The 19001-nt window shown below is 57.1% G+C and overlaps 1 protein-coding gene across 2 annotated transcripts; it reads left to right on the plus strand.

Moving 5' to 3' along the window:
• Window positions 1-2587: 2587 nt before the first annotated feature.
• Window positions 2588-18443, plus strand: shdb (Src homology 2 domain containing transforming protein D, b). Of its 2 annotated transcripts, XM_069185972.1 has the most exons (8): window positions 2588-3334; window positions 4649-5019; window positions 6279-6423; window positions 10033-10236; window positions 14375-14455; window positions 14944-15112; window positions 15330-15449; window positions 17412-18443. In XM_069185972.1, the coding sequence occupies exons 2-8, from the start codon at window positions 4675-4677 to the stop codon at window positions 17596-17598; spliced, it is 1251 nt and encodes a 416-aa protein (XP_069042073.1). In that variant the 5' UTR covers window positions 2588-3334; window positions 4649-4674; the 3' UTR covers window positions 17599-18443. The 2 variants fall into 2 exon arrangements, with proteins under 2 accessions (XP_069042073.1, XP_069042074.1); XM_069185973.1 differs by lacking the exon at window positions 14375-14455 and having other exon boundaries at window positions 2593-3334.
• Window positions 18444-19001: the final 558 nt, after the last annotated feature.

The raw sequence follows: 19001 nt of genomic DNA on the forward strand, positions 1-19001 counted from the left end.
TTACCTGTAAAGCGCTTTGAGTGGAGTGTCCAGAAAAGCTCTATATAAGTGTAAGCAATTATTCTTATATTATTAATTTCGGTGGTTGGGTACCAGTCTCTGTGCCGATTGTCTGTTTTTATCAAAACGTAGAGAAAAATAAAATGGTTTTCACTGCAATCCGGCTGGGATTCTGGACAAACCTGAGTGCAGATGAAGGGAAATGGAGGAGCTCAGCCTTTCCTGTGCCAGCCTCCCGCGGGTCTGAGCTCATCCCCGCTCTCGCTGGAGATTGCGGTCATGACCTCTCCTGTCTGATGGAGGGGGGGGCGGTATGACTTCATCCCCCGGGGGGCTGCTGGCTCAGTGCGGAGAGAGAGAGGCTGAGGTCAGCGCTCTGCGAGCGAGGTCTCCCAGCTCCCCCTGCGGTCACCCCAGCGGACGTGTAGCGGTAGCGTCGGCATCCCCAGAAATAAACAGCTGGAGAGTGAGATGACTTCTGCAGCCTTTTCAGACATTTTCACCAAACCCTCTTCACTTGCCTGTCTTTAGTGTCGCTCACAGCTCCACTGTCATTCTTCCACAGTACCTCCGTTCCCAGGGCTGTGCTTGGTTTAGCTGATTGCCTCTGATGTAAAGTCTAGTTCATTGGCCTTTAGTTCTTTAACTGTCCCTGCAGGTGAAGGTGATGTTGTAGAACAGAGGCACTTGCCCGGGAAGTCCTGCAGCCTCATCTCTAAAGCACACTCCTCCCTTCACTAGAGCTGACTGTACTGAGCCAGTCTTGACTCCTCCCTGACTCGAACCCTTGTCCCCAGCCAGCAGCCCATTTCCAGGCACTGTTGCACAGTCCTTGCTCCTCAGCCATGCAGCTGGTGATTAGTAGGATGCCCAGGATGCCTGCTTGTGTTCCCAGATCAGCAAGGGGATGTCCACTGATCCTGGAGGAACCCTGTGTGCAGGTCTCCAGCCCAGCTTGGTTCTTGCCTGCTGCCTTCTGCTCGTTACTTGGTGTTAATTGGGCCGGTTTGCCAGCTGCGCCCTGTTTCTTAGGTGCTGGAGATTTAAGGAAGTGTAAAACCCGCTGCATTGTTGCTCTTCACGGGCGGGACAGGACAGCACAGTACCACCAGACGAGCCATCTGGTCCCAGAATCTATCTGCCGCTATCTGGACAGAGAGCCAAGGCCATATGGTACCTTGGAGAACGTCCTTCTGCGCGTATTAGTGCACAAGTGTGTGTGTGTCAGGGTCTGTGTGTAGTCCCAGTGTGTGTGTGTGTCAGGGTCTGTGTGTAGTCCCAGTGTGTGTGTCAGGGTCTGTGAGTGTCCCAGTGTGTGTGTGTGTCAGGGTCTGTGAGTGTCCCAGTGAGTGTGCAGGGTCTGTGTGTAGTCCCAGTGTGTGTGTGTGTCAGGGTCTGTGAGTGTCCCAGTGTGTGTGTGTGTGTGTCAGGGTCTGTGAGTGTCCCAGTGAGTGTGTCAGGGTCTGTGTGTAGTCCCAGTGTGTGTGTGTGTGTGTGTCAGGGTCTGTGAGTGTCCCAGTGTGTGTGTGTGTGTCAGGGTCTGTGAGTGTCCCAGTGTGTGTGAGTGTGTCAGGGTCTGTGTGTAGTCCCAGTGTGTGTGTGTGTGTGTGTCAGGGTCTGTGTGTAGTCCCAGTGTGTGTGTGTGTGTCAGGGTCTGTGTGTAGTCCCAGTGTGTGTGTGTGTGTCAGGGTCTGTGAGTGTCCCTGTGTCTGTGTGTGTGTGTGTCAGGGTCTGTGTGTAGTCCCAGTGTGTGTGTGTGTGTCAGGGTCTGTGTGTAGTCCCAGTGTGTGTGTGTCAGGGTCTGTGAGTTTTCCTCTGTGTGTGTGTGTGGCAGGGTCTGTGAGTTTCCCAGTCTGTGAGTGTGTCAGGGTGTGTGTGTGTCTGACAGTGCAGCATGTTGGTGTGAATCATGTCCTTTTGTGTAAATTGGATTCTCAGTTTTTTTTTCATTCACAGGTTTTATTTTAGTGTGATGTCTCTTTGTGACCCCCCTCCCCCCTGCTTTCTGTGCTACAGACCTGCTAATTAAAGCGACGGAGACGAGAATAAATGTCCCGCAGATGTAGCGGGAATTCGGAACATAAGGCTACAAACACGCAGCCGTTCGGCCAGCCCAGCCGTGAGCTCGTTAATCCTTAATTGATCCCAAGGTTTCATCCAGCGGGGTATCGGCTTCTACAGCATGGCAGGGCAGCTTGTTCCACACTCCCACCACCCTCTGTGTAAAGAGGTACCTTCTCTTCTCTATTTCAAGCCCTTGCTTGAAAAAATAATAATTAAAAAAATTAAATCAAAAACTGACAAAAAAGGCTCCGCTATAAAAACCGAAGTGGATCAGAGTGCCGCGGACAGGGAGGCTGTCTTGTTGCCGCTCTCTGATTATAAAGCCATTGTCATGTTCAACTGATCACTTCTCGGCCCGGGATACGAGACCCGCAGCTCGCTGGCCTTGTGAGTCCTGTATGGGCCGCTAGGTGGCGCTGCCATAACTCCTTCGCCAGCCCACAGGAGACTGAAATAGTGGGATGAAAGGACGCGGGGGGGGGGGCAGATATTAATATCAGCAGCAGCGTTATTGAGGGTGTAAATTTAAGATGACTGCTGGAGCCACGAAGCCCGTGTTTGCAGAGCTCGTCCCATTCGCCGCTGGATTTATTGCCGGCTAAAAAGAAATCACGGAAAGGCTCCGCCGGGAGTGGAAGCGCCGCCTCCTCCCCTTTAAGCAGACGGCGTCTCTCGCGCTCAGCCAGTGGCTGCTTGCCTGGCGGAGCTCGCGCTGCCTTACCTTCTTGTGAGCTCAGCTGGTCAGTCCGCTCCTCCAGGGACGGAACCGGAGCCGGAGCGGGCGGAGAGCGTTCGCTTTGCGGGAACCGACTCGAGTGCTGCTGCTGCTGTGCGCCGAGCACCCGTGGTGGGACGGGGGTCAGCGATTTCGGGGCGATCGTCACCCCTTTTCCCTGGGCGAGCAGAAAACACCCGAAAAGCAAACAGAACCCCTTAAAAAAAAGAAGAAAGGACGCCGTGCATGGAGAGGCTGCGAGCATGGACACAGAGGGGGACTGGGCAGTAGCTCCAGCCCCGGCAGCAGCAGGACAGCGCACCAACTCCTGCCCACCAGCTCGCCGTCCGTGAGCCGCGCCGCCGACCCCGGGACAGACCGGCACAGCTCTCCCGCCAGCCTCCCGGACCCCGGGCATGAGGCGAGGCGCCTAGGCTGGCTTGGGCGAGCGGAGCCGGGTCCGAGGACAGCGCTCCGGAGAGGAGAACCAGCTCAGCAGCGCGGAGAGTCAAGTGTGAAGTTCCTGTGTGAAACCTGCCGGCTCCCCCGCAGCGGGTAAGCGCGTCCCCAGAGCCGGAGCCCGCAGTGGACAACACTGACACAGGCTGCTGGTGTTTTCTGCCTTCTGTCGCGCTGATATTGAACACTTTGCTCTTTAAGCAATGTCCCCCCTTCAGTTCGTCATCGCTGTTTTCAAATCTGAAGTTGATTTTCTCTTCCTTCAGGGCGCTCTAGTTAAAGGCAGGGCGTTTAAAGTGAAGTTCGCGGAGCGGGGTCAGCGGTGTGTCCGTGAACACCTGTTAGTTTCGCCTTGTAGTAGCAGGGAGACAGTCCAGTTCGGGTATTTAACTTAGATTTATAACTTTTTTTGTTCAACTTAATCTTCTTAGAAATACAATACATTTGGATAAATTCGCTTGTTTTCAGTACAGAACAAATTGTATTTGCCCGACTCCTCTAGCGATCGGAGCTGTTGGGTGTTTCTGACCCACATACCATACTTATTTGTTTCGGAATAAGGGGACTCAGTTAATCTCCGTCTAAAGTAATAACCGGGCTCACAGCCAAAATGAGTCTGGAGCCGGGACGCAGGTCCAGCTCGCGCTGGAGTGACGCGTTGTCCCCCTCGAGGGCCTCGCTGCCGGGGGCTGCCGCGTGCTGCGGCGCTCGCGGTGGGGGAGGCGCTGGGGAGCGCGTGCGGACCCGGGTTCGGGCGCTGTTGTTTACGTCTCTTGCCTGGGGATTTTCAATAGCATCTGCAAGACCATCACAGTGCGCGTTGACCATTTATTTTTCATTATATGATCGCCCTTTGCCCTTGTTATGCCAATTTACAAGTTATTAGCAGACTTACAAGTGTCAGAAACACTCTAGCCTGCAATATAACCAGTTAGACAACAGTGAGTTAAAAATGAGGTTCTGGCACTGCTGCCTCTCAACACTGGGCTCGGGGTTCAGTTTCTGACCTGGGTGCGCTCTGTGTGGAGTTTGTATGTTCTCGTTGGTTTAATCCAGGTGCTTCAGTTCCCTCCCGCAGTCCAAAGACATGGCTTCTGGGAAACTGGCAGTGATGTGTCTGTCCAGCCCTGCGTGTCTCCTGTGTGTCTGTCCAGCTCTGTGTGTCTGTCCAGCCCTGCGTGCGTGTCCTGTGTGCGTCCGTTCAGCCCTGCGTGTGTGTCCTGTGTGTGTGTCTGTTCAGCCCTGCGTGTGTGTCCTGTGTGTGTGTCTGTTCAGCCCTGCGTGTGTGTCCTGTGTGTGTGTCTGTCCAGCCCTGCGTGTGTGTCCTGCGATGGGCCTACCTCCAGGGCTGGGCTCCAGCGCCCCTGTGACCCCGAGTGTGTTAAGTGGTCAGTGTTTCCTTGGCGCCAGGTCCCGCGTGAGCACAGCGCCTCCTGATGGCCAAGTGGCTGAAGGACTACCTGAGCTTCGGCAGCCGGCGCGTGCCCCCCCAGCCGCCCAAGCCCGACTACACGGAGAGCGAGATCCTCAAGGCCTACCGCACGCAGAAGAACCTGGACTTCGAGGACCCGTACGAGGAGCTGGAGAAGCGGGCCCGGGCCGAGCCCAGCCCGGGAGAGCCGGCGCCGCTCGGCTCGCCGCTCAGGGCGTCCGGCCTGGAGCTCAAGTTCGTGTCCCCGAAGCACCGGCTGATCAAGGTGGACTCGCAGGACCTGGGCCGCAGCCGGGCCCTGCTGAGCGCCGTGTCCGGCGAGGAGCTCGCGGGCGGCGCCGCCGAGCCGGTAAGACCCGCCGGGCCCAGCAGGACTCCCTCGAACCCGCTCGGCTCCGCTGGAGGCTCCTGTCCACTCTGCAGAGAGCAGAGACGAGTCACACACAGCTCCGGGACTCTGATACTGCAGACCTCACCCTGTCTCACTCTCTCACTCTTTCCACCTCACCCTGTCTCTCTCTCTCCTCCTCATCCTGTCTCACTCTCTCCTCCTCACTCTCTTTCCTCCTCATCCTGTCTCACTCTTTCCACCTCACCCTGTCTCACTCTCTCTCCTCCTCATCCTGTCTCACCCTGTCTCCCTCTCTCCTCTTCACCCTGTCTCACTCGCTCTCTTCTCCTCACCCTGTCTCACTCGCTCTCTTCTCCTCACCCTGTCTCACTCGCTCTCTTCTCCTCGCCCTGTCTCCCTCTCTCCTCCTCGCCTGTCTCGCCCTCTGTCCCTCCTGAGAGCAGCTCTCTCAGGAGATGTTAGCAGCGGCCAGTGTCCTCAGTGATGGTGACTTCATGCTAACAAGCCTGCAGGACAGCAGTGTCTCTAGCCCTGTCCGTCCGTGAGGGACACGAACCGGACTGTCCTGCTCGGGGCTTCGCTGCGGGGGGGGTGGCCGTGTCCCTCCTGCCGCTGTGATGAGTAACGAGCAGCGCAGGGGTGGCGCTGATAGCTGCTGCTCTGCTGCTCGTCCTGTCGGCTCTCGAGATAAGGAGCAGGTCCCTCGTTTATCTCTGCCGCCGCGCGCGGGCGCGGCCTCTGGCTCGTCGGCGATGTCCGCCTGCCCTGCACGAGTCGAGACGCCGCTGAGCGAGGAGCTGCTGGGATGTGAAACATCCTGGGAGACCGCTGGCGTGCCCCGTGCAGGTCGCGCCCCACTCCAGCACCTACTGGGGGGTCTGGAGGGCTTAACATCAAGCGACGGGGGTCACCTGCACGCAGCGGGTGAGGAGAGGGGTGTCCCTCTGGGGTGAGGCGGTGAGTAGCAGAGTGTGGGGCCCCAGGGGTGCACGCTGACACCCCTGCCTCACCCCCTCCCCTCCACCCTAACTGCACCTACTGGGACCAACAGAGCAAACCAGCTCCACGGGCTGTAACTCCAACAGACCGGCTCAAATCACATCAGAAACAGCATCTGCTAATCGACGTGGTTGTATGGTGGCGCCTGGCAGGGACGTCCTCGCTGGGCTCCCAGTGCGGAGCAGTCTGACCCGATCCAGGCGTGCGAGTGCTGTCTGTTGCTCTGGGCCTCACGGTGTCGTCTCTCTCGCTCTCAGGCGCTTGTGCCCTCTGCGCCAGCGGCCGGCAATAACGACTACTCTGACCCGTTTGACGCTCGACCGGAGGCCTGGCTGGAGCCGCCGCCCCCCCCAGAGAACAACGGGTACATGGAGCCGTACGAAGCCCAGAGAGTCATCGCAGGTAGGGCCTCCCTGCTGAGGCACACTGTGAGCAGAGGGACAGCAGTGTCTCCAGTCCAGTCAGGAGTGTCTCAGTGTGTGAATTCAGGGGCAGTGTGAGAGGAGAGGGACAGCAGTGTCTCCAGTCCAGTCAGGAGTGTCTCAGTGTGTGAATTCAGGGGCAGTGTGGGAGCAGAGGGACAGCAGTGTCTCCAGTCCAGTCAGGAGTGTCTCAGTGTGTGAATTCAGGGGCAGTGTGAGAGGAGAGGGACAGCAGTGTCTCCAGTCCAGTCAGGAGTGTCTCAGTGTGTGAATTCAGGGGCAGTGTGGGAGCAGAGGGACAGCAGTGTCTCCAGTCCAGTCAGGAGTGTCTCAGTGTGTGAATTCAGGGGCAGTGTGAGAGGAGAGGGACAGCAGTGTCTCCAGTCCAGTCAGGAGTGTCTCAGTGTGTGAATTCAGGGGAGTGTGAGAGGAGAGGGACAGCAGTGTCTCCATTCCAGTCAGGAGTGTCTCAGTGTGTGAATTCAGGGGCAGTGAGAGGAGAGGGACAGCAGTGTCTCCAGTCCAGTCAGGAGTGTCTCAGTGTGTGAATTCAGGGGCAGTGAGAGGAGAGGGACAGCAGTGTCTCCAGTCCAGTCAGGAGTGTGTCAGTGTGTGAATTCAGGGGCAGTGAGAGGAGAGGGACAGCAGTGTCTCCAGTCCAGTCAGGAGTGTCTCAGTGTGTGAATTCAGGGGCAGTGAGAGGAGAGGGACAGCAGTGTCTCCAGTCCAGTCAGGAGTGTCTCAGTGTGTGAATTCAGGGGCAGTGTGAGAGGAGAGGGACAGCAGTGTCTCCAGTCCAGTCAGGAGTGTCTCAGTGTGTGAATTCAGGGGCAGTGTGAGAGGAGAGGGACAGCAGTGTCTCCAGTCCAGTCAGGAGTGTCTCAGTGTGTGAATTCAGGGGCAGTGTGAGAGGAGAGGGACAGCAGTGTCTCCAGTCCAGTCAGGAGTGTCTCAGTGTGTGAATTCAGGGGCAGTGAGAGGTGAGGGACAGCAGTGTCTCCAGTCCAGTCAGGAGTGTGTCAGTGTGTGAATTCAGGGGCAGTGTGTGAGGAGAGGGACAGCAGTGTCTCCAGTCCAGTCAGGAGTGTCTCAGTGTGTGAATTCAGGGGCAGTGTGAGAGGAGAGGGACAGCAGTGTCTCCAGTCCAGTCAGCAGTGTGTCAGTGTGTGAATTCAGGGGCAGTGAGAGGAGAGGGACAGCAGTGTCTCCAGTCCAGTCAGGAGTGTGTCAGTGTGTGAATTCAGGGGAGTGTGAGAGGAGAGGGACAGCAGTGTCTCCAGTCCAGTCAGGAGTGTGTCAGTGTGTGAATTCAGGGGGAGTGTGAGAGGAGAGGGACAGCAGTGTCTCCAGTCCAGTCAGCAGTGTGTCAGTGTGAATTCAGGGGTAGTGTGAGAGGAGAGGGACAGCAGTGTCTCCAGTCCAGTCAGGAGTGTCTCAGTGTGTGAATTCAGGGGCAGTGAGAGGTGAGGGACAGCAGTGTCTCCAGTCCAGTCAGGAGTGTCTCAGTGTGTGAATTCAGGGGAGTGTGAGAGGAGAGGGACAGCAGTGTCTCCGGTCCAGTCAGGAGTGTGTCAGTGTGTGAATTCAGGGGCAGTGTGTGAGGAGAGGGACAGCAGTGTCTCCATTCCAGTCAGGAGTGTGTCAGTGTGTGAATTCAGGGGAGTGTGAGAGGAGAGGGACAGCAGTGTCTCCAGTCCAGTCAGGAGTGTGTCAGTGTGTGAATTCAGGGGCAGTGAGAGGAGAGGGACAGCAGTGTCTCCAGTCCAGTCAGGAGTGTCTCAGTGTGTGAATTCAGGGGCAGTGTGAGGAGAGGGACAGCAGTGTCTCCAGTCCAGTCAGGAGTGTCTCAGTGTGTGAATTCAGGGGCAGTGTGGGAGCAGAGGGACAGCAGTGTCTCCAGTCCAGTCAGGAGTGTCTCAGTGTGTGAATTCAGGGGCAGTGTGGGAGCAGAGGGACAGCAGTGTCTCCAGTCCAGTCAGGAGTGTGTCAGTGTGTGAATTCAGGGGCAGTGTGAGGAGAGGGACAGCAGTGTCTCCAGTCCAGTCAGGAGTGTGTCAGTGTGTGAATTCAGGGGTCGTGTGAGAGGAGAAGGACAGCAGTGTCTCCAGTCCAGTCAGCAGTGTGTCAGTGTGTGAATTCAGGGGCAGTGTGAGAGGAGAGGGACAGCAGTGTCTCCAGTCCAGTCAGGAGTGTGTCAGTGTGTGAATTCAGGGGCAGTGTGAGAGGAGAGGGACAGCAGTGTCTCCAGTCCAGTCAGGAGTGTGTCAGTGTGTGAATTCAGGGGGAGTTTGAGAGGAGAGGGACAGCAGTGTCTCCAGTCCAGTCAGGAGTGTCTCAGTGTGTGAATTCAGGGGGAGTTTGAGAGGAGAGGGACAGCAGTGTCTCCAGTCCAGTCAGGAGTGTCTCAGTGTGTGAATTCAGGGGCAGTGTGAGAGGAGAGGGACAGCAGTGTCTCCGGTCCAGTCAGGTTTGTCTCAGTGTGTGAATTCAGGGGCAGTGTGTGAGGAGAGGGACAGCAGTGTCTCCAGTCCAGTCAGGAGTGTCTCAGTGTATGAATTCAGGGGAGTGTGAGAGGAGAGGGACAGCAGTGTCTCTAGCTGTGTCTCCATTCCGGTCAGGTGTGTCTCAGTGTGTGAATTCAGGGGCAGTGAGAGGAGAGGGACAGCAGTGTCTCCAGTCCAGTCAGGTTTGTCTCAGTGTGTGAATTCAGGGGCAGTGAGAGGAGAGGGACAGCAGTGTCTCCAGTCCAGTCAGGAGTGTCAGTGTGTGAATTCAGGGGGAGTGTGAGAGCAGAGGGACAGCAGTGTCTCTAGCAGTGTCTCCAGACCAGTCAGGTGCCTCTGTCCTTTCTCATCTCTAGATCATTTTACATCAAAATAGTCTCAACCTTTCCCTCCCCCCCCATCAGGGTCTGTCTCCAGGGGCTCCATTGTCACTATGGAAACGCTTTGCGCCCAATAACGTGTGTCATTTGAAGGTGAAAGTTTGCTCTCTCTCTCTCCCCCACAATTCTGCTGTTAACGCTCAGCCAGCCAGAGCCCAGTCAGAGAGAGTGAGACCAGGAATGACCTGGTGTCCAGGCCCTGTGTGTTCGTGCTCAGTCCTGTCTGTCATGGCTCTCCTCTTTGCTTGTTCACAACCTCCCAGGTTTGACTCCTCTCTCCTCTAACCCTCATGTTGGGAGTTGGCGGGGGGGTGCAGTAATCTGAGCTACTGCCACACAGCTCCGGGGTCCTGGGCTGGATTTGGGCCTTGAGTGTCTGTCTGTGTGGAGTTTGCATGTTCCCCTTGTGTTCCTGAGGATTTTCACCAGCTGCCCCAGTCTCCACCACTTCTAACTCAGGGCTGTGTAACAGGCGTCCTGTCTGGATGGAGAGTGGCCGTGTCCTGTGTCCAGACTTGCGTCTTAGTGACCCTCACTGGGATGGGGGGTTTATCATGCCGGTAGGATGTTTCTCTGCTTTGACTGTGTCTCTTCTGCAGCTGGTAAAACCTGGAGCGGAACAGTGGACTGCGCCGCAGCAGGAGTCTCATCAGCCCTTCTGTCGCGTTTCAGTTTGGACTCGCCCGTCTCTCTCCTCTCTCGCAGAGCTGCAGCGGGGCCCGGGGGCTGGCCGATCTCGAGGCGGGGTGCAGCTGTATGACACCCCCTATGACGAGAGGCGCCGGGGCCGGGGGGCGGACCCCGAGGGGGCGCGGGAGAGCCGACTGCCCCAGGACGACGAGCGGCCCGCTGACGAGTATGACCAGCCCTGGGAGTGGAAGAAAGATCACATCTCCAAGGCCTTCGCAGGTACGGCCTCCCTGTGTCGTGCACGGGCCTGCCGAGGCCTGACTCTGGACTCTTCCAGTCTCCGTGGAGTCCAGCACACTGACACGGCCCAGTCACAGGGCTCTGGACTCTTCTAGTCCCTGTGGAGTCCAGCACACTGACACGGCCCAGTCACAGGGCTCTGGACTCTTCTAGTCCCTGTAGAGTCCAGCACACTGACACGGCCCAGTCACAGGGCTCTGGACTCTTCTAGTCCCTGTGGAGTCCAGGACACTGACACGGCCCAGTCACAGGGCTCTGGACTCTTCTAGTCCCTGTGGAGTCCAGGACACCGACACGGCCCAGTCACAGGGCTCTGGACTCTTCTAGTCCCTGTGGAGTCCAGCACACTGACACGGCCCAGTCACAGGGCTCTGGACTCTTCTAGTCCCTGTGGAGTCCAGCACACTGACACGGCCCAGTCACAGGGCTCTGGACTCCTCTACCCCCAAGTTCCAGGAGATTAAGGTCCTGTTGCCTTGTGGCTCGTCAGGCTAGAAACAGCTGTAGTTCACTGACACAGCAGGGCAGCCTCTCATTCAGCCAGGAGCAGGATGATTACTGAAGTGTGTTTCTGCGGGGTGTGTGTGTGTGCGCTTCAGAGCAAGGCTGTGTGTGGCAGTGGCTGTTAGCGGGCCCTCCAGGGAGCTGGCTGGCGTCCTCTATCAATTTGTCAGCTGTGAGAACCTCTCCATCTCTCTCTCTCCACGGCGCTTTACAGACGATAATGAAAAGACATGTCGTCTTCTGCCCCTCGTTCCCGGCGAAGGAGACGGGCAGGGAAGCAACAGGCGGAGGGGAGGGGGCCTGAGAGAGGGCCGGCGTGGGCCCCAGAGCTCCTGGCTGCAGGCTCGTGCTGGAGGGGGGAGGGAGGGACTGAGAAAACCAGCCGTCTCCCTCTTGTAAAAATAACTGCGATAAAAGGGCATCTTCGCTTAACTCCCTTCCCGGAGTCGCCTTTCGGGTCAGCGAGCCGGGGGATTTGAGCCGGGCAGACAGGCGGAACTAACGCTGCTCCGCGCTGCCGGGTTATATAAACGGGCCCGCGTGGGGGCAGAGAGGCGGCTGTGCTCCTCGTTACCTCGTTAGCCGACGAGCGCCGTGCGGGCGCCGTGGTCAGTGCCCGGGTATGGGGGTGCCAAGGGGCCGCAGGCACTGTGATGGTGCTCTTTGCTGCCCGTGGGGGCTGTCGGGGATGTGGGTGAGGGGGGGGTAATGCAATGGCAGCCAGTCTCGGCAAGCACCTGTGCTGTATAGCGCCCCCTGGAGACACACTGGGGTGGTGCCGCGTCTCTCAGTGAAGAAACCCGGCTCACAGTGCAGCTCACACTGGCCCATGTGGGCAGAGTGAGGTCACACTTCTTCTCCCTGGGAGTCTCTGCGGGGTGAGGTCACACTGGTGGTCTCTGGACATCTCTGCAGAGTGAGGTCACACTGGTGGTCTCTGGACATCTCTGCAGAGTGATGTCACACTGCTTCTCCCTTGGAGTCTCTGCGGGGTGAGGTCACACTGGTGGTCTCTGGACATCTCTGCAGAGTGAGGTCACACTGGTTCTCCCTGGGAGTCTCTGCGGGGTGAGGTCACACTGGTGGTCTCTGGACATCTCTGCAGAGTGAGGTCACACTGGTGGTCCCTGGACATCTCTGCAGAGTGATGTCACACTGGTGGTCTCTGGACATCTCTGCAGAGTGATGTCACACTTCTTCTCCCTTGGAGTCTCTGCGGGGTGAGGTCACACTGGTGGTCTCTGGACATGTCTGCAGAGTGATGTCACACTGCTTCTCCCTTGGAGTCTCTGCGGGGTGAGGTCACACTGGTGGTCTCTGGACATGTCTGCAGAGTGATGTCACACTGGTGGTCTCTGGACATCTCTGCAGAGTGATGTCACACTTCTTCTCCCTTGGAGTCTCTGCGGGGTGAGGTCACACTGGTGGTCTCTGGACATCTCTGCAGAGTGATGTCACACTGCTTCTCCCTTGGAGTCTCTGCGGGGTGAGGTCACACTGGTGGTCTCTGGACATCTCTGCAGAGTGATGTCACACTGCTTCTCCCTTGGAGTCTCTGCGGGGTGAGGTCACACTGGTGGTCTCTGGACATCTCTGCAGAGTGATGTCACACTGCTTCTCCCTTGGAGTCTCTGCGGGGTGAGGTCACACTGGTGGTCTCTGGACATCTCTGCAGAGTGATGTCACACTTCTTCTCCCTTGGAGTCTCTGCGGGGTGAGGTCACACTGGTGGTCTCTGGACATCTCTGCAGAGTGATGTCACACTGCTTCTCCCTTGGAGTCTCTGCGGGGTGAGGTCACACTGGTGGTCCCTGGACATCTCTGCAGAGTGATGTCACACTTCTTCTCCCTTGGAGTCTCTGCGGGGTGAGGTCACACTGGTGGTCTCTGGACATCTCTGCAGAGTGATGTCACACTGCTTCTCCCTTGGAGTCTCTGCGGGGTGAGGTCACACTGGTGGTCTCTGGACATCTCTGCAGAGTGATGTCACACTGCTTCTCCCTTGGAGTCTCTGCGGGGTGAGGTCACACTGGTGGTCCCTGGACATCTCTGCAGAGTGATGTCACACTTCTTCTCCCTTGGAGTCTCTGCGGGGTGAGGTCACACTGGTGGTCCCTGGACATCTCTGCAGAGTGATGTCACACTTCTTCTCCCTTGGAGTCTCTGCGGGGTGAGGTCACACTGGTGGTCTCTGGACATCTCTGCAGAGTGATGTCACACTGCTTCTCCCTTGGAGTCTCTGCGGGGTGAGGTCACACTGGTGGTCCCTGGACATCTCTGCAGAGTGATGTCACACTTCTTCTCCCTTGGAGTCTCTGCGGGGTGAGGTCACACTGGTGGTCCCTGGACATCTCTGCAGAGTGATGTCACACTGCTTCTCCCTTGGAGTCTCTGCGGGGTGAGGTCACACTGGCCCCAGATGAGTCTGCAGGGAAAGGGAGCCAGATTTATTTGCGAGTGTGTTTTGTTATAAGAGGTGACAGCAGTTGAGGTATTGTCTTGCTTCACTGCGATCGGATAACTAATCAGATTTGGAAAATGGACTTTCCGGAGGCAGGCTCCGCTTGGGGAGGGGAGGGGGGGCGTGTTGTGTCGTCTCTGCACGGGCCCCTGCCCTGCTGCAGGCCTGCCGAGGAGGTCAAGAGAGGTGACGGGCGGCAGCGAGGGGGGCTGTTCTCTCCAGATGGGCCCATTGTGAGCTGCTGGTGGGGGGGTCTGCGATCTGCATCAATAATTCAGAGAGAGAGAGACGGAGTGTGTCTGTCGCTGCTCAATAATTAACGGGCAGGGAGAGCGGGGGGCTGGCGGATGTTTTATTTCTGAATGTCCTCGCAGTCGGCTTTGATATTCCTTAGCCGGGGGGAGGGGGGGGCTTGTTGGCCCATTGTTCCACAGTTGTCTGTTTTGTGAAGAGGAAGGTGAAGTCGTGTGTGTGATGTCCTGTGTGTGTGCGTGTCTGCTGTGCGCTGCGAGAGCCGGGGATTCGTTTGTTTCGTCGGAGAGATGATTTGCAGAAAGAACAGAGGGATGATAGAGAGGGAAATGTTGCTGCACTTTGATAATGAAAAACGTGACCTTTCCTTGATATTTCGGCGCCCTGGCGCTTCATCAAGGCCCGGCCCGGCCCGGCCCGCGCGCCCGGGGGGTTGCAGGAGCAGCGCCCTGCTGCTCAGGGCCCGTGGTCAGCCCGACCCTCGCCCCGGGGGGCTCCTGCGAGGGGCTCTGCCTGTAGGTCAGCTGTGCTGTTTCGCCCGCGCGGGGCAGCTCTCTCCCGTGTGCGCCACTCGGCCTTCACTCCAGCTCAGTGGGCTCGGTTTGGGCCGAATTGCCCTGCCGGCAGCTCCTCCCTCTGTAGAGAAGCCCAGGGTGCTGGTGTCTGGGGAGAGAAGGTGTCGGTTCTTGCCCCTCCTGGGCCCGTGGGTGCTCATGGCTTCTCTCTCCCTCTCGCCCATCCCTCGTTCCCCGGCCTCCCTCTCTCCCTTCTTCCACATGATCCGCCCTCGTCCTTCTCCTCCCTGTCCTTCCCATCCCTCTTCCCTGGTCTCTCCTCCCTCCTTCCATTCTCCGCCTCGTCCCTCTCTTTCCCCCCTCTTCCCTTCCTCACCCCTCACAGTAGAGATTAGAGACTTTGATGACCTCCCCTGGCCCCCCCCCGTGGGGCTGCTCGATGACGACCCCCCCCTCAGAGACCAAGGTGACCTTTCGCAGCGCCTCCTCTTCCTCGGGACCCTCTTTGCCTGCCTGGCCTGGTCACTGCACAGACACGCACCCTAGACACACCAGACGCAAGCTTTGGCATTCACTTCCCACAATCCCTTGCAACCAACGAGCCTCTATTTCCCATGAGCCACAGCGGTTACCTTGTGCGTGCTTCCCACAAGCCCCTGCAGCAACTGTTTGGTGGTCGTGCACTCTCCCCCAGCCACACCTTTGTCACTCACCCACATGGTCACCATCAGCTCACTACGGTTCGCCCCCTACCTGTCAGCCTTTGTAACTGCACCGGTCTCTGAGGCTCAGACTGTACTGTCTTTTTTTTTTGATTACTGTACTGCCTCGTATATCAAACTGTTCCTCTCTCCTCTGCGGTCTCACCTCTGTCCTTTCTCGCTTTCTCTCTCCGTTGTCTCAGTCGTTCTCCAGGCACTGAATTCTCTCACTGTCTGCTCTCTCTCGCTGCAGTGCAGTTTGACGGGGCTGACTGGGAGCGCTCCTCACCCTCCCCTGACAGACTGCGGCCCCCCAGGTGCAGCCCCCTTGGAGGGGGGGGCACCAAATTCCGCAAGGCATCTGAGCCCCCCATGCTGCTGGGCGAGAGGGTGGACCCCACACTGCCGCTGGAGAAACAAGTGTAAGTTTGGCACAGCCAGCTGTGGACAAACTGGTGCACACTGGACCGGACTGTGCACTGTACACCAGACCCAGGGCTTAGCTATTTTATACTTACTGGACTGTGTTAAAGCTACATTGTCTTCTGCTGTTACTATGGTATTGACCTGGACAAAACACCCTGCTTCTCAGGCGAGTGATGGTCTCTCTCTGTCCCTGCCCCTCTCTGCCCGGGTCAGCTGGTACCATGGAGCCATCAGCCGCTCGGAGGCCGAGGCCCTCCTGACGCTGTGCAAGGAGTGCAGCTACCTGGTGAGGAACAGCCAGACCTGCCGCGCCGACTACTCCCTGTCCCTCAGGTAGGCGCCCGCTGTGTCCGTCTGGCAGGGAGAGAGGGTTCCAGCTCTGCGGAGCATCGCTAATGAGCGTCGCTCGCCTGCAGGAGAGCCTGTGCTGAGGAACACGCCTGTACGTCCGCTCAGAGGCAGGAACGTGCACACACAGGCCCGCCTGGTGCACAGAGCCGTGATTGCCTCATGATGGGTTCTGCACATCAAGGCCGGTCCTGGCCTGTGCTCAGGCGTGGGGAGCTGTGACTCACACCCGGTCTGCACCCTGGGCTGTGTTCCTCCTCGCGCTGCCTGATGCGCGATTCGAGGATCAGACCCCTTCCCTTCTGTCTCTTGTCCCCACTTCTCCCTCTCCTTCTGTCCGGCTGTTCCTCTCTCTGTGTGTGTGTGTGTTCTGCTGGCAGTAATGACTAACCCTGACCGGCCAATTACAGCCCTCCTCTCTCCGCTGCTATAATTAGAGCAGCATCAAGCCCGCCCCCCCCCCCCGTCTCTTAAAGGGGAGGCACTGTCTCTCTCTCTCTCCTGCTCCCGGATGGCAGCTTTGTTTCTGTCTCTCCCCTGGTCCTCTCCCTCCTCCTCAACCCGCTCCGTTCTCTCCTGTCAGCAGTAGATTGTTTTGCCTTGAGTCGTCAGCCCCTCTGGCTGAGTGCGTCTGTTCCCCATCGCGCAGCTAATGAGAGCAATTACACGAGTTCCCGTCAGCTCTGGTACAGAGAGCCAGCGCTGCGGTCGTGCGCAGAGACCCTTTCCTTCCTCTTCCGTCTTTCGCTGGTCGCCGTGTCTCTCGCTGGACCCTGGGTTCTGACCAGACTCCCTGCAGCTCAGCGATCTGCATTCTGTCTGTTTGCTTTTGAGCAATGGTGTGCGAGCAATTCTGCTGGTGTATGAACAAGTGTGTGTGTTTGTGTGTACGAGTGTGCGCAGGTTCGCCAGTCGGCGTGGGTTCACCAGTCAGTGTACGAGCAAGTGTGCAGGCGCACATTTGTGCGTGTACAAGCGTGCGCGCGCGCGTGTGCATGTGTTTTTTGTGTGTGTGCGCGTGTGTGTATGAGTATGTGCATGTGCTTGTGTTTTTGTGTGTGTGTGTGTGTCGAGTGTTTTGGGAGTGTGCGTAGGTTCGCCAGTCAGCGTGGGGATGAAGTGTCAGGAGTTACTCTCTCTGGGGACACGGACGCCGTGGTGCTGTTCCTGCAGTGTGAACGAATTTGTCCCCCTGTGCAGCTTCACGCTGGTGGAGTGGAGAGGAGAGTCCGGGTGCAAGTGTTTGGCAATGCGGTGGCCCTGCTGCACCAGTGCCAAGCCAGAGTGTGAGTGTGAGTGTGAGTGTGAGTGTGAGTGTGAGTGTGAGTGTGAGTGTGAGTGTGAGTGTGAGTGTGAGTGTGAGTGTGAGTGTGAGTGTGAGTGTGAGTGTGAGTGTGAGTGTGAGTGTGAGTGTGAGTGTGGGAAATAAGGGTCCTGAAGGCCTGAGAGCGTGTCAAGAGCGTGGTCTGTGTGTTGTGTGTTGTATGTCAGTGTCCTATGATGATTAGTTGGCTGGATGTGGTGTTGGCATTATATGCTTTGGCACCACTGTAATTCACCACTCATGCCAATAAAGCTGGTTGAATCTGAATTGAGTGCGAGTGTGTGTGTCTGAAAGTCGGTGGGGGTTCAGTGAGGAGCGCAGGACAATTGTTCAGTGGCTCCACTCCACCTCCCTCTGTCTTCTGCTTTCTCAGTCTCACAGCTGTTCACTAGCTGCCTCGTTCCCTCCCCCTCCCACTCTTCCACAGGGCAGCTGAGAATCCCTCACACTTACGGGCAGAGCTGAGTCACTCATTCCTCCTCCTCCTCCTGCCTCCTGACCTGCTCATCGACTTCCCCTCCCCCCATTCCTGTGCCACAGGAGCAAGACATTCCTTCTCTCCCTCATGCTCTCTGCCCCTGGTGGACAGATCCGCTGTCACTCTCTCTCTCCCTCTCCCTCAGGAGCTGTCAGGGCTTCATGCACATGAAGTTCACGCTTTCGAAGGAGGGGAAGTACATCCTGGGTCAGAACAGCCCGCCCTTTGACACCATCCCAGAGGTCATCAACTACTACACCACACACAAGCTGCCGATCAAGGGTGCCGAGCACCTCTCCCTGCTGTTCCCCGTGCTGGTGCAGACACTCTGATTGGACGGGAGAGGCCACGCCCACTGCAACAAAGCTGTCTGATTGGTGGAGGCACTACACCCACTACTGCTCGAAACTCTCTGATTGGACCACAGATTTCCACCCTAGTTTTATACAAGCGCCTGACTGGACCAGACACTCTGCTGGTGCCTTTGGAGGGTGTGATTAGGCTGGACTTCTCCATATGTTAAGAGTGCTCTAAATGGGCATTTTGCTATTACAAGCATTGTGATTGTATGAGGGTATCTCCCCTGTGTGTTGTGTACTGACATGCTGTCCTCTGATTAGACAGTCGCTTCTCCAGAGCTGCTGTAGTGCCACTGACTGGCTGTGAAATTCCAAGAGCAGAATCAGACAATCACGTTGGACCATAGCCTGCCTTACCTTTGGTTGGACTGAATTACAGACATTCTCACTGGTTGTCAGGTAGCCTTGTGTTGATCTGATTGGACTGAGTTTCTCTAGTGCTGCTTCAGGTAACTTGATGTGGAAGTTGTGATTGTTGTTTTTTTTCCAGATAGAATGACAGATAGAATGTCTAGGAAAGGGGGCAGGTCTCCAGTCCCCGAGTCTCCTGAGCTGTTTCTGATTGGACCACAGTAGGCTTCCCTCCTGACTCTGGGCCAATGGGATGCTGTACTGCCTGGTTTTAAGCTTTACCTAGCATTTTGTTTTCCTGTTGGGGGGGAGAGTGGTACCACGAACAGATGTCTGCTTACTGCTGAGCAGGCTTTCACATAATTGTTTGGTATTACTATTGATGGCAATAATTGTAATTTTGAAAGTGACTTTAGTTGTGTTGTTACGGTTTTTCACTTGTACTAAGAAATACAAAATCTCAGTCAGCCTGCTTGTCCTCTCTCTGTGTCCAGCACGTTGGGCGGCAGGGAGCTTCGCTGTGACACATCGGTGCGCTTGGTAACGCTCACAGCCCGCGGCGCAGAGGCGCTGATGTCTGCCCTGTGCACAGCACACACGCAGGGGAGAGGGGCTTGTCTGTCACTGCGTGAGGAACGTGGGGTGGGTTTGGGTTTGGGAGAAGGGAGGTACATTAGGTGTAATGTTTAGCACTGTTCTGGACTGGGGTACCTTCTGTGTGGTGTCTGCATGGTCTCTGCTCTCCTGTAGGTTTTTCATTATGGGCTGTGGTCTCTTCTCACCTGCCAAAGACACCTGCTAAGTGAACTGATGTCCTTGAGCGATGGTGTGTGTGTGGGGGTGTGATGTCCCTTAGCGATGGTGTGTGTGCGTGCACACCTGTGATGGACTGGTATCTGCCCCAGGGTGTGGGCCTGCCGGCCCTCTCTCTCTTGCGGGATGGCCTCTGGGCAGCTGACGGACAGGGAGGGCTCCCTGGGGATGAAAGAGGAGGGGCCTTGCGGAGACACGGGAACGCAGACGTG

The sequence above is a fragment of the Lepisosteus oculatus genome, chromosome 29 (assembly GCF_040954835.1).
Source record: "Lepisosteus oculatus isolate fLepOcu1 chromosome 29, fLepOcu1.hap2, whole genome shotgun sequence".
In the NCBI taxonomy this organism is placed as follows: domain Eukaryota; kingdom Metazoa; phylum Chordata; class Actinopteri; order Semionotiformes; family Lepisosteidae; genus Lepisosteus; species Lepisosteus oculatus.

Coding starts and splice junctions, on each gene's coding strand:
- shdb (XM_069185972.1), top strand. CDS start 4,675: ATGGCCAAGTGGCTGAAGGACTACCTGAGCTTCGGCAGCCGGCGCGTG. Junction 5,020..6,278: donor CGGGCGGCGCCGCCGAGCCG/GTAAGACCCGCC, acceptor TCTCGCTCTCAG/GCGCTTGTGCCCTCTGCGCC. Junction 6,424..10,032: donor AGCCCAGAGAGTCATCGCAG/GTAGGGCCTCCC, acceptor CCTCTCTCGCAG/AGCTGCAGCGGGGCCCGGGG.